General features: G+C 41.4%; 1 protein-coding gene across 2 annotated transcripts in view; it reads right to left on the bottom strand.

Moving 5' to 3' along the window:
* Positions 1 to 3,163: 3,163 nt before the first annotated feature.
* The window catches only part of LOC118390889 (long-chain-fatty-acid--CoA ligase 6-like), a 78,974-nt gene continuing 68,052 nt past the window's right edge, over positions 3,164 to 14,085 (bottom strand). For both annotated transcript variants that reach the window (XM_052457634.1, XM_052457633.1), the window contains 6 exons: positions 10,769 to 10,857; positions 9,424 to 9,540; positions 9,057 to 9,200; positions 5,812 to 5,913; positions 5,489 to 5,560; positions 3,164 to 5,349 (listed from right to left, as the gene is read on the bottom strand). In XM_052457634.1, the coding sequence (XP_052313594.1) occupies positions 5,209 to 5,349; positions 5,489 to 5,560; positions 5,812 to 5,913; positions 9,057 to 9,200; positions 9,424 to 9,540; positions 10,769 to 10,857 (665 nt within the window). In that variant the 3' untranslated portion in view covers positions 3,164 to 5,208. The remainder of the gene's footprint in view (positions 5,350 to 5,488; positions 5,561 to 5,811; positions 5,914 to 9,056; positions 9,201 to 9,423; positions 9,541 to 10,768; positions 10,858 to 14,085) is intronic.

The raw sequence follows: 14,085 nt of genomic DNA, 5'->3' as shown, positions 1-14,085 counted from the left end.
ATGTAGGGATAGGGTGTCATTTGGGACACAGCTTGTACAGTATGTCCAGTAGTGCACTGTATCCCTTACCTATGATGGAGGACAGGTTAGAAGGCTGCTGCATATTCATGTCCTCAGCATTGCTGACATCTAGGATAATAGAGTTCTTCACATGCAGGTCCAAATGCTCCTCACTAGGGAAGGCCACTGTCTCTTCTAAACCGCAAGAACGATGGGATTGAATTAGTGTTGTAACGATACCAAAATTTGACTAACAATACATTACCAAGTATCACGATACTGAGTAGTAGGGTCTGCATCCCCGCTCAGCATGACAGATAAATAAATAAAAATTAAACTGATGGAGGAATAGAAGAGCAAACAGAGAGAAGCAGGTGAGTGAGGGCTGTTAGGGGATGCGGAGAGAAGCAGGTGAGTGAGGGCCGGTAGGGGATGCGGAGAGGAGCAGGTGAGTGAGCGCTGGTAGAGGATGCTGGGAGAAGCAGGTGAGTGCGGGCTGGTAGAGGATGCAGAGAGAAGCAGGTGAGTGAGGGCTGGTAAGGGATGCTTGGAGAAGCAGGTGAGTGAGGGCTGGTAAGGGATGCTGGGAGAAGCAGGTAAGTGAGGGCTGGTAAGGGATGCTGGGAGAAGCAGGTGAGTGAGGGCTGGTAAGGGATACTGGGAGAAGCAGCTGAGTGAGGGCTGGTAGAGGATGCAGCTGGTTTATTACAGCTGCCACACATGATATGAGCATGAAAGTGAAGTGGATATTATTGGATAATTGGATTTTATAACAGGCGCCAGCAGGTTCTTTAGATCGGTAGGGTTGAAAACTTCAGTAGTATCATATGAAACAGTACTATGGTATTCTAAAAATGTTGGTGTCATAAGTATCATGATTTTTGGTATCATGATATTACCATGGTACCGGTATACCATGCAACACTAGATTTAATAACCCATGTCAATCAACTTCTTACAGCATAGGCTGTCAGCCAGGTATTTTTACAGTGCCTGCTGAGTCCCAGACCAACACACATACACACATACACACCATAGACTTCCTCTCTGTGGAACACCTCAGGTGAGATTAGACTGCTGGTGCTGGTCGCTTGAGATAATAGCATCTGTCAGTTTCATCACAATCCAACAGGAGGGAGGAAACACCCATTGGCAAAACTGCACCTAGAAAATACATTACATTCAGTGGTCAGTTTTCTAACACAATTACAATACAAAACATCACAGACCAAAAGGAGCAAAGGCCCTCTATCCCTTCACTGACTCACTGACAACAACAACAAAAAACATGTTCCAAACTCAACTTGCACGATCTTCTGTGCAGTGATAAGCCAGATGTCATGACTTCTGCCCGAAGTCGGTTCCTCTCCTTGTTCTGGTGGCGTTCGGCGGTCGACGTCACAAGTCTTCTATCCATCGCCGATCCACTTTTCATTTTCCATTTGTTTTGTCTTGTTTTCCCACACCTGGTTTACATTCCCTCATTACGTGACATGTATATAACCCTCTGTTCCCCCCCATGTCTGTGTGTGGAATTGTTTGTTGTAAAGTGTATGTGCATTTCTAACTGGTTTGCGACAGGTTATTTCAACCCGTTGTTTCTGGGTGCAGTTTGTTTTGCCTAAATAAACTGCTCTGGTTGTTACCTATGTCTGCTCTCCTGCGCCTGACTTCCCTGCAGCCAGTTTACGCACCTCTTACACTAGAGTAAATCGGACGTGAAGCAAACTGGTTTTAATGAATGTTTTCAATAATGAGGGGAGCAGTTGACGAGACAGATCTGTTGAGGTAAGCACTGTAATGGGATGTCACTTTATTGTAGCTCCAAATCTTACCTGACAGCATCCCAACTGGCACCAAATTCCCCAATTTAAAGCACTGCTTTTGACCAGGCTCTGCTCAAAAATATCGTACTATATAGGGAATAGGGTACCATTTGGGACTCAAGCCTTATGACTGCTATTAATTGCTAAGCCGATGAAGCAGCTCACCTGTGGTTAGTGCATGTTGATTCATTTATGGGTGTTGGGACCTTTTTGCTGTGCAGATGTAACAGAATATCTTTAGACCGTCCCCTCGCGCGAACCAGGGACCCTCTGCACACATCAACAACAGTCACCCACGAAGCATCATTACCCATCGCTCCACAAAACTTGCAGAGCAAGGGGAACAACTACTTCAAGGTCTCAGAGCAAGTAACGTCACCGATTGAAACGCTATTAAACGCGAACACTGCTAACTAAGCTAGCCGTTTCACATCCGTTACACAGAGAGGGGTTTAGCGAAGAGTCACTTCAGGTCTGAGAATTAAACAAAAGATGTGCTTAATGACCAGCTTGTCTGGCATCCAGACCAATTTGCTTCTGCCAGGCAAGTGAACAGCAACCATAGTAGGAAAACCTACTGATCAGCTATGAGCAGGGCTTAACTTTCTCTGCAAGGTAGAAAACTAGTTTGGTAATGAGCACATTGGGCTTGGGTTATTTTTTTGTCCACCAGTTGTGCTGTAGGTAAATGTGTGAAGCTGGTTGTCAGAATTTTTTTTTTCTAATAATGTTATAGATGGCTACTGTATATCTTATCTGTGTAGGAATACATTAAAATAAGTCTAGGGAGATATGGCCTTCAGGTATAATCATAGTAGCTCATACTGTAATTGTTCAAACAAAATATGAATACGAGCTAACAAACGTTTTTGAGTGACCAGGGAATGACCCCTGCTAAACTAGCTACTGCTAGCTAGGCAACATCATGTTTTTGCCCAAGTGTTTCACTTGTTAGATCAAATTAGAAAGCCAGCGAATCAGAAAGATAGTTTGAACAAAATATTATTAATTAAATTATTAAAATATTGTAATTGGCCATAGCGAGTATTTCCATTCTGGATCTTCAGCAACTTGAATGAGCTTGAGCCTCTCGAGCTATTCAGAAATGATTTTGAATGGCGGTGAACCCCCCTAAAATGTATTTCTGCGACCCCTGCTGGTCATAAAAGTGAGATGCAAAAATAGAGTACACTTGCACTAAATCATTTTTTATAATCACCCCATTTTATAACTAACTCGTTGTTCTATCTGTCCTAACGCTGTACCAGGTTTGAAACATGACCTCACCTGGGGTCGTGTCATTAGTCAAAGAAGGAAAAACACAGAGTATTCAAATATCCAACATGTACAGCTTTATTCCTCTCCTGCCCATCATTTAGATTTACTATAAAACATACTATTTATATATTTTTAAACATACTACATGATTATTTATATTCTGCCCTGTTTACATTCATAAGTTGGAATTTGACTATACATTTTTATTGATTCCTCACCTGTCCCATGGTTTCACATGCAAAGAAAAAATGTTTACCTTTTATACTTTACATTAATTTACAAAAGTGCTGTACAAGCATGCTTGTTCTGCCAGATGCAATGTACACAATCCTCATACTCTCCCCTACATATGTCAATCACATCTTATCTGTGAAGTGGATTCATGTTATCCTCTGAACAGCTTGTTGGTAAGCAGAGACTTGTGATTGTGACTCAGGATTTTTAAAAATAAAAACATTTCCGGTTAGATATTTATCTGACAGGTGTATTTGTCCAGACAGAAATGACTGAGAGCGGCCTCAATTGGTGCAAAGTTGAAAAACTTGACCCAAAATAAGTGAGATGGAGGACTACCATCAACGGCCTATGGTCCTTATAGGAGCCAAGGGCTTAAGTCAATCATTTTTTTGGACACAGTGTTAAAAATGTAAATAGCGTTTTACCAAATAAAATGAGCTGGATGTTGCAAATACATTATATTAATCTATGTGATGGACACTATGATTTGAGCCCTGGCTGACTGTCACAACACTGTGTTAGCCTGCAGAGCTAAATCATGTAGGCATGTACTTTGTGGGCTAGTCTTCAGGCCTCGGTTCACTCAAAACCCAGTAAAATTACAATTGCTAGCCTTTCCTTTGAGCTTGAGTCGAAACCCTTACCCCCATGCAACTTCGATATGGAGGTTAATTGGTTAGCTGTAACAGACAATGTGAGGTTCTACTGCCCACAAACATATTTCAGAGGCTCTGTAAGTGCAGTCTTTCCCCCACTAAAATCAGACATCAAATATGATGATGAAACATCATCTGAGGTACTTGAAGAAAATATACCCTATAGACCTTCGGCGCTCAACATTGTGGTTGTTGGCTGCTGAGAAGAAGCAGGCACTAGCATCTGCTAGCTCGACGTAGACTTTTCTTGTGCCATAGTAAACATATGACCCTTTATCTCGATCGTGATCATAGTTAACACTTTGTCTATATCGCCCAGCCAAATGAGTCAGTGTTGCAATGCAAAGATAATCCTGTTTTAGTTTGATTGAGCATCGCTTGACATGGAAAATAAATAAATCATTCCAGAATTTATTTGATTTATCTGCCCCATCCCCACCCCCTAATCCCTATCGATGCACTCATTCAATACAAGGATATGGTGATGATTCCATATGACAGAAAATTCAATAAAAGTTACAATTCATCTCACTACACGCAAAACAAAAAAAATCCATTCATATGCTTACATCTACATCTACATAGTGATACTTTGCGACCAAAATGAACTCCAAAGCCTATACATTTGTACTATGTAAACTCAAAATATCACTGTCCATTTTGTTCTAACCTCCGTCAAATGGGTGGAGCTTGTCGATATCGACTACATGAGAAAGCCATACAGTTTGACTGTCGCCGGCCAGAAAATCCCAGGACAAATGTTGAAGTATCATGTAACAATAGTCCCAACGATGCAGAGCACACTGCATGCACTGCCCTTAGCCCATGTATGCATGTTCTCACCAGGCAAACTCTGAGCACATCATGTCGGGGGAAAAACTGATGCAATCTTTTAAGTTGTGTTTTGATAGGCCTACAAAGGAAAGAGGAACGTGCAGGCTGTTGACTGTCTGTTGCTGCCGTTTCCAGATGGAGAGGAGGCCGATTTGGTTGAAGATCTACATTGGCTGCCGTGGGGCAGTGGGCAACACTCGGTCAGCGGGCGTCAAAAGAGAAATCGATTATTCCTTCCTGAACCACAGTCAGTAACTTGTTTGGCTGATTTTGAGCCTGTTTTTTTGTGGTTTCATAGGGGTGAAGTGGAGTGAAGGGTAAATGTGAATGAGGAGTGATGTTGCTGAGAACCAGGCTTTTAGTTTGTGGATCGTGTTTCACATGGAGATGTTTTCGTACAGGTCTTCAATCTTCTCCTTGAAAAACTCCCTCAGCTCAGGTCTCTTTGCTTTTAGTGTCGGAGTCAACAGGCCATTCTGTATCGAGAATAGCTCATTATGGACGTAGATGTTTTTCACCTTAGGAGAGAATGAAGACATTATAAAATGTAGACAGGATCCTGTGTCATCATCGAGTTCTCTTTCAGATACTTGTCATTTGTTAAAACGGAGTGACAGTTGCCCCCACCAATGAACACCTCCCAATTGACACACCCACCTGCTCAAACGAGTGGAGGCCGCTCGCCTTGCCCAGTCGCTGCAAGTCTTCCATGATGGCTTTCTTCAGGACCTTTACACAAACAGAGACACAACACCACCACACTATGACTCTCGAAGATGATACCGTGTGTTGTGCCAACCTATTCAACAAAGGGCCTAACAAAAATGTGTTCAACAGGGCACACTTTCATTTTGTTTAATCAGTTTACTGAGAATCTAGGGCTATTTCTCTATTCACATAACACATAGTTGACACTTTTCATCATGGCAACAAATGGAACAAACACACCATTGAATGTAGACTAATTTAATATCACATACAGTATTTTTACAGAGGTCCCGATAGCTCCCCTCCATGCCTTTCTTCAGGGCCCAAGCAGGCATTGTCTCTGGGTCAGGAACAACTATGGCAACCAGACAGGACTGGAAGAGTAACAGACCATATAGCATATGAACATTAGAAGTTAGAAAGAGGAGAAAATAAATATATACAGAACCAGTCAAAAGTGTGGACACACCTATCAATCAAATGTTTTTATGAAGCCCTTTTTACATAATTTACTCATTCAAGGGTTTTTCTTAATTTTCTTTACTATTTTCTACATTGTAGGATAATAGAGAAGACATCAAAACAATGAATTAACACATATAGAATCATGTAGTAACTAAAAAAAAGTTAGTAGTAACCAAAAAGGTTTTGACTCAAACTCAAAGGAAAGGCTAGCAATTATAATTTTAGTGGTGTTTGAGAGAAAAGATTCTTCAAAGTAGCCACCCTTTGCCTTGATGACAGCGTTGCACACTCTTGGCATTCTCTCAACCAGCTTCACCTAGAATGCTTTTCCAACAGTCTTGAAAGAGTTCCCACATATGCTGAGCACTTGTTGGGTGCTTTTCCTTTATTCTGCGCTCCAACTCATCCCAAACCATCTCAATTGGGTTGAGGTCTGGTGATTGTGGAGGCCAGGAGATCTAATGCAGCACTCCATCACTCTTCTTCTTGGTCAAACCTAGCCCAATGTCAACAACTACAGACCGGGAGGTGTGTTGGGTCATTGTCCTGACGATCCAAAACAAATGATAGTGGGACTAAGCTCTTCTCTGCAAACCAGACAGGATGGCATATCTGCTCTCATCCTTCTAGACCAGAATTGAACCATCAGATCCTCCTCTCCACCCTCTCCGAGTAGCCATGCTGGTTGAGTGTGCCTTGAATTCCTAAATAAGTCACAGACAGTGTCAATCTGCAAAGCCCCCCACACCATCACAGTCCTCCTCCTCCATGGTTCACGGTGGACCACATGCAGAGACCAATTAATCTTCTCCTTTCCCCATTCATGACCAGATTGCATCTCTGCATGTCCGCAGACATATCAGTGTGGATGACGATCACCACCTCAGCAAAGACACGGACTGGTTACAACCAAACATTTGGACTCATCAGACCAAACGACAGATTTCCACCGGTCTAATGTCCATTGCTCGTGTTTCTTGCACCGAGCAAGTCTCTTCTTAATGGTGGTTTCTTTGCAGTAATTCGACCATGAAGGCCTGACTCACGCAGTCTCCTCTGAACAGTTGTTGAGATGTGTCTGTTAATTTAACTCTGTGAAGCATTTATTTGGGCTGCAATCTGAGGTGCAGTTAACTAATGAACATATCCTCCGCAGCAGAGGTAACTCTGGGTCTTCCTTTCCTGTGGCGGTCCTCATGAGACCCAATTTCATCATAGTGCTTGATGGTTTTTGCGATTGCACTTGAAGAAACTTTCAAAGTTCTTGACATTTTCTGGATTGACTGACCTTCATGTCTTAAAGTAATGATGGACTGTCATTTTTGTTTGCTTATTTGAGCTGTTCTTGCCATAGTATGGAATTGGTCTTTTACCAAATAGGGCTATCTTCTGCATGCCACCCCTACCTTGTCACATCACAACTGATTGTCTCAAGCTCATTAAGGAAATAAATTCCACAAATTAACTTTTAACAAGGCACATCTGTTAATTGAAATGCCTTCCAGGTGACCACCTCATTAAGCTGGTTGAGAGAATGCCAAGAGTGTGCAAAGCTGTCAAGGCAAAGGGTGGCTACTTCGAAGAATCTCAAATATAAAATCTATTTTTATTTTTTAAAACTTTTTTGGTTACTACATTATTCTATGTCTTCACTATTATTCTGCAATGTAGAAAATCGTAAAAATAAAGAACCCTTGAATGAGTAGGTGTGTCCAAACATTCACTACCGTTCAAAAGTCTGGTGTCACTTAGAAATGTCCTTGTTTTCTTTGGAAAACATACATGAAATAAGTTGCAAAATGAATAGGAAATATAGTCAAGCAGTTGACAAGGTTATAAATAGTGAATTATTTTGCACCGGGGCTTCACACTCCTCTTTCTATTCTGGTTAGGGCTAGTTTGTGCTGTTCTGTGAAGGGGAGTAGTTCACAGCGTTGTATGACATCTTCAGTTTCTTGGCAATTTCTCGCATGGAATAGCCTTCATTTCTCAGAACAAGAATAGACTGACGAGTTTCAGAAGAAACTGCTTTGTTTCTGGCCATTTTGAGCCTGTAATTGAACCCACGAATGCTCATGCTCCAGATACTCAACTAGTCTAAAGGCCAGTTTCATTGCTTCTTTAAACAAAAACAACAGTTTTCAGCTGTGCTAACATAATTTCAAAAGGTTTTTCTAATGATCAATTAGCCTTTTAAAATTATAAACTTGGATTAGCTAACACAACAGAACACTGGAGTGATGGTTGCTGATAATGGGCCTCTGTACACCCATGTAGATATTCCATAAAATAAAAATCAGAAGTTTCCAGCTACAACAGTCATTTACAACATTAACAATGTCTACACCCTATTTCTGATCAGTTTGATGTTATTTTAATGGACAAAAACGTGCTTTTCTTTCAAAAACAAGGACATTTCTAAGTGACCCCAAACTTTAGAACAGTAGTGTATATATCATTTTACATGTTTTTTTTCCTTCTGGATTATGGAAATTCTCCTGTGACTCCATTTTCATACATACATCTCTCTATGCACGCACACACACACACACACACACACACACACACACACACACACACACACACACACACACACATCACGGGAGGGAATGAGCTGGTGAAGACTGACTAGAACTGGGTGTGTTCAAGTCGTCGATGACCAATGCTCCCAAAGGAGCAACAGTATGGACCTAAGTAAGTCTGTGTCTCTATGAAACTAGCTGTAAATAAACAGTGGCAAGCATATACTGTGGCATTAAGAAAATCCACTACTGACTTGACTGGATAAGTGGTTTATAAACAAATTGAGCGACATATATAATGAATTGGCTTGACCTGATTATCTATGTCCTCTGGCAACAAACAGAAAAACTAAAACTGCATGGGTTTGGTTTAGAGCACATGGGTACATGTACAGTCTGGACACTGAGACGTCTAGGTATCCTCAGGTGGTTCTGGGTCCAGTGACCATCTCTCATAATGCTCAAGCAACGAAACCACGTGCTGTGATGTGATAAGGAAGAGAAGTGGTTAGGGAGGTAGGTTAGTTCACCTGTAGACTGTCACCATGGACGTAGAGCTGGGTCACAGGCTCACAGCGGATGTAAATGTTCTCTATCTTCTCAGGGGAGATGTACTCTCCCTGGGCCAGCTTAAAGATGTGCTTCTTCCGGTCAATGATCTTTAGTGTACCGTTCTGAGGAGTGTAGGGGACAGGAGAGAAGAGGGCAGACGTCATAAGGAGATAGTGGGAAACAGGTCTGAATCCTGTCTTGAAATACGCTCATACCTTACATTTTAACTGAGATACTTGTGGATCGGATTCAACCATAAAATAGAATATTGTACAAGGATGGAAAAGAGATGTTTGAGGAATTGTCTTTGCAAGTGAAGGGTCATAGACAAGCGTGTGTACGTACAGGTAACCATTTCCCTATGTCTCCGGTGTGGAGCCAACCGTCTGTGTCTAGCGTTTCAGCCGTCCTCCCTGGGTCTTTAAGGTAGCCCTTAAAAACATTGGGCCCTTTCACACACACCTAATGGATGATAAGAGAGAGAGAAAGAGAAAGAGAAAGAGAGAGAGAGAGAGAGAGAGAGAGAGAGAGAGAGAAAAACAAAGTGATAATTAAGGAGAATATGTTCAGCACCCAACTATCATTTTGACGAATGCTAACATATTGTACATACTGTGGCTATCAGAAGTATTCACCCCCCCCATTGCATCGTTTCACATTTTGTTGTGTTTCAAAGTAGGATTGAAATGAATTCAGCCCCCACTATGCTTGAAAATAAGGAGGGAGTTACTCATTGATGGGTTGTGTTGGATTTGCCCCACACCTAAGGCTTTGCATTAAGCCCAAAAGGTGTATTCATTTTCTCTCCCTTCTTCAGTATTACTTTAGTGCCTTCTGTCATGTTTTGGAATATTTGTTAGTCTGTACATTTTCATTCTTTTCACTCTGTCGTTTAGGCAATTATTGTGGACTACAATGTTGTTAATGCACCCTCAGTTCTTCCTTCACAGCCATTGAACTCTGTAGCAGTTAAAATTCACCAAATTGGCCTCAAGGTGACATCCCTGACACCCTTCTTTCCTGCAGCAGATCAGGAGGATGATTGTATATGTGTTGTGTCTGGGTGGTTTAATACACCATCCACGGCATAATTATTAACGTGGCCATTCTTAAAAAGAGATATTCAATGTCTGATATGTTATGGTTACCCATCACTGCCCTTCTTCATGAGGCTTTTGAAAAGCTCCCTGGTCTTTGTAGTTGAAATTCAATACTTCACTGAGGGACCTTACAGTACGTTGTACGTACACATGGAGGACAGAGGAAGGGATAGAATCAAAAATCATGTCAACCCCTATTATTTCACACAGAGGGAGTCTTATTTTGTGATTTGTTAAGCCAAATTCTACTCCTGAAATAATAAAGTCTTACCCAAACAAAAGGGGTGAACACTTTTGCAACTATATTTTAGTTGTTACATTTGTCTTAGTTTGTTAACATTTGTAGAATTTTCTTTCCACTTTGACATTGAGTACTTTGTGTAGGTTTATTTACAAGAACAACAACAACAACAAAATCACAACCAAATCCATTTGAATCCTACTGTCACGGAACAAAATGTGAACAAATCCACGATGGGGTGAATAATTATGATACCCACTATAGTAGCCTCAATGACCAACTGTCTGTGACCCTGTTCAAGTACAGATGATCAACAACAAAACTATCCTTGACGTTTCATTCAACTCACCTCTCCTTCTCCTTTGGCAGCAAAGTAGTTCTTTTCAGCCACATCCACCAGCTTGATAAGGTTACATGGTAGTGGTGCCCCCACATGACCTAGTTAGTCATCAAAACAAGCACAAATATGAGCAACATTTTTTTGGAGTTTACAGACAGCACTAATTGATGTCTTCATTTGTTTGATTCAAGTCATTACACAGTAAACTAGCTGCCACCAAAAAATATATGCATTACAGTAGAATGCCCCCAAAAAAAGCATATATAAAAGCTGAAAAACTTAGCCCTCTTGTTTATTTTTCAATACCTAACACACAGGTGTCAAACTCATTCCACGGAGGGCCTAGCGCCATTTGCACGCACTGTATATAGACGTTCTTTTTTTCTATTGTGTTATTGACTGTACGCTTGTTTATTCCATGTGTAAACTCTGTGTTGTTTGTGCCACACTGCTTTGCTTTATCTTGGCCAGGTCGCAGTTGTAAATGAGAACTTGTTCTCAACTAGCTTACCTGGTTAAATAAAGGTGAAATAAAAAATAAATAAAATAGTGTCTGCAGGTTTTCGATCCTCCCTTGAACCTGATTGATGAATTAAGGTCACTAATTAGTAAGGAACTCCCAACACCTGGTTGTCTAGGGCTTAATTGAAAGGAAAAACCTGCAGACACTAGGCACTCCATGGAATGCGTTTGATACCCCTGACATATAACATATTCAACATGTATTCTATAGTAATGGTTTTACATCTATTATATCAACTGCAGTTGAAATATGCTCACCTTATCTTTCCAATTGTTTAACCGTTTCCTTTTCTGCTATTTTACCACTAGGTGGATACATTGACCACACCCCTCACACTGAGGACCAACCTGTATAGCCTACCACACCCTCTCTCATTAGCACCACCAGCTGAAGAGTTCACCCTAATTGTCTTCCCCATGCCCTATATCGGGTGACAAACTCATTCCTTGGAGGGCCGAGTTTCTGTGGGTTTTTCCGCTCCTCCTTTGTACTTGATTGATCAATAAGGTCACCTGGGTGTCTAGGTTTTAATTGGACACAAATTGAAAGGAAATAATGAAAACCAGCATACAGTTTGACACTATAATGCCCTATAATACGAACTTGTCCATTCCCTTTGCGTAATTATTCTGATGAAGGCTGAAATGTCCTTCTTTTTTAAATGATGAGTGAATGATGCGCCTTGTGATGAAACATTTTGGTTGCACCTCAATTCACATTTATAGATCACCCTTCATTTCTTAACATATAAGATTTGACAGCTTGCTCCCAACCATAGCCCAAGGAGTAAATAACAGTATCAATCATTCCAATACATTTTTGGACACCCTTTTAAGCGATAACTCCTTTGAAAATGCTATTATGCTGGAGTCACCGAGGACGGACAAGTAATGTATTCCATTCTGAATGGAAAGACATCCAACTAGGACTGGACAAAACCCATCTACCTGGGGTGACATTATCTGACTAACCAACACCTGGACTGACACCTTGAATAGATGCTCTTTCGTGTTGAAGGCAGCCACAATCTCTTACCTACAAAATAAGGAGAACAAACCCTAATAGGAGACGCAATTAGAAGAGTGTTTGAAAGATGGGCAACTAACCAGCAAACCTAAAATGAGCTGAGAGAGTGCAAAAAGGAGAAGTTCCACAGGGACAACGAGATTACAACGAGGTTTATCTGTACTCTTGGTTATCCAAGTCAGCCCCTAGAGCACAATCCAGAAGACATAAAAGAGGCCGCGTCAACCCAGCTAGGGGAGACTAGTTGTTTGTGACAATTCCATGCACCCCGTAAACTCTAGTATCCACCTCTAGTACAACAGACACTGAACTACAGATGCCAATGGAACAACAAAGCGGGTGAACTGCACAATTCACAGTGAACCAATGGACAGGCGGATGAGATGAGACCAGAAAAACAAGGAGGAAACTAAAATTACGCACCGGTACAACACTACACAAACAAAAAGCCAAATAGTCAACCTTTCCCTAAAGCATCTTGAACCATCGGAAGTATCCCTCCTGAATCGAGGTTCGTCTTTTGTTCCCATTAATGACTTCATCTCTGTAGACCTTCAGACATGTTTCAGAACAATCAGATTACAGGAGTTTTTTGTTGTTGAGAAGTGAGGCTCAGACTGAAACTTCTACATGCCACTTCCCTCTGACCCCACCTACAATGAACAGATCGGAGACATTGGAGGAAGCATTCAATCACAAAATCATAGATTTTTTTTTTAAATGAAAAAGTACGAGTGTTAAGGTATTTCCAACACAACCTCACACGCCCTGTTCTAAACTCACACGCCCTGTTCTAACAGTTTTCATAACTGTGACCTTAATTGCCTACCATCTGTAAGCTGTTAGTGTCTTAACGACCTTTCCACAGGTGCATGTTCACTAGTTGTGTATGGTTCATTGAACAAGCATGGGAAAAAGCATTTAAACCCTTTACAATGAAGATATGTGAAGTTATTTGCATTTTTACAAATGATCTTTGAAAGACAGGGTCCTGAAAAAACAATGTTTTTTTTGTTGCTGAGTTTACATGGTGCCTATGCTACACAAGAACACGGATAACCCTCTGGGCAGACCCATCATGTCAGGGATTGGGAGACTCATTTAGAATAGCTCACTCTGTCAACCACCTGAAACCCATTGTCTCAAATCTGCCATCTTATCTCAAAGACATCAGTGACTTTCTAAAACTATTGACTGACTGATTGGGATAACAGAACAGTGTCTCTTAGTGTCTTTTGACGGTCAGTCCCTGTACACCGTCATTCCTTATGAACTGGGAATTGAACGCTGTCCTTTCCTTGACAGGAGAACCCAAGCCAACCTCTTCTTTCCTAGCTGAACCCATGAGGTTGATGGTCACCAAATGCTACTTTAAGTTTGACGATACCGACTTCCTGCAGTGTAGTAGGACTGCCATGGGCACAAGGATGGCAACCGACTTCACTAAACTGCACCTCGGGATAAGTGGGGAAAAAGTTCATTCGAAACGAGACGTTTAGAATTAACCTTTTTTTTTGAGAGCCTGGTTGTTTGGAAATGCTACATTGAGGACACGTTTGGAAATGCTACATTGAGGACATGTTTGTTGTCTACAAGGGTAACCTAAACTTCCTGGTGTCCTTTCACCAATTTCTGAATTTCATTACGGGACACCTGCGAGGGAGGTCTGGACTTCCCGGACATAGGCGTCACCAAAACCGGTACCTCCCTCATCTATTCAGAACGAGCACCGACACACAACTTCCTCCATGCTCAAAGTTAATTAACAACATAGGGT

This window comes from Oncorhynchus keta, chromosome 12, assembly GCF_023373465.1.
Source record: "Oncorhynchus keta strain PuntledgeMale-10-30-2019 chromosome 12, Oket_V2, whole genome shotgun sequence".
Taxonomy (NCBI): Eukaryota; Metazoa; Chordata; class Actinopteri; order Salmoniformes; family Salmonidae; genus Oncorhynchus; species Oncorhynchus keta.
This window is presented reverse-complemented; position numbering and strand designations above follow the sequence as displayed.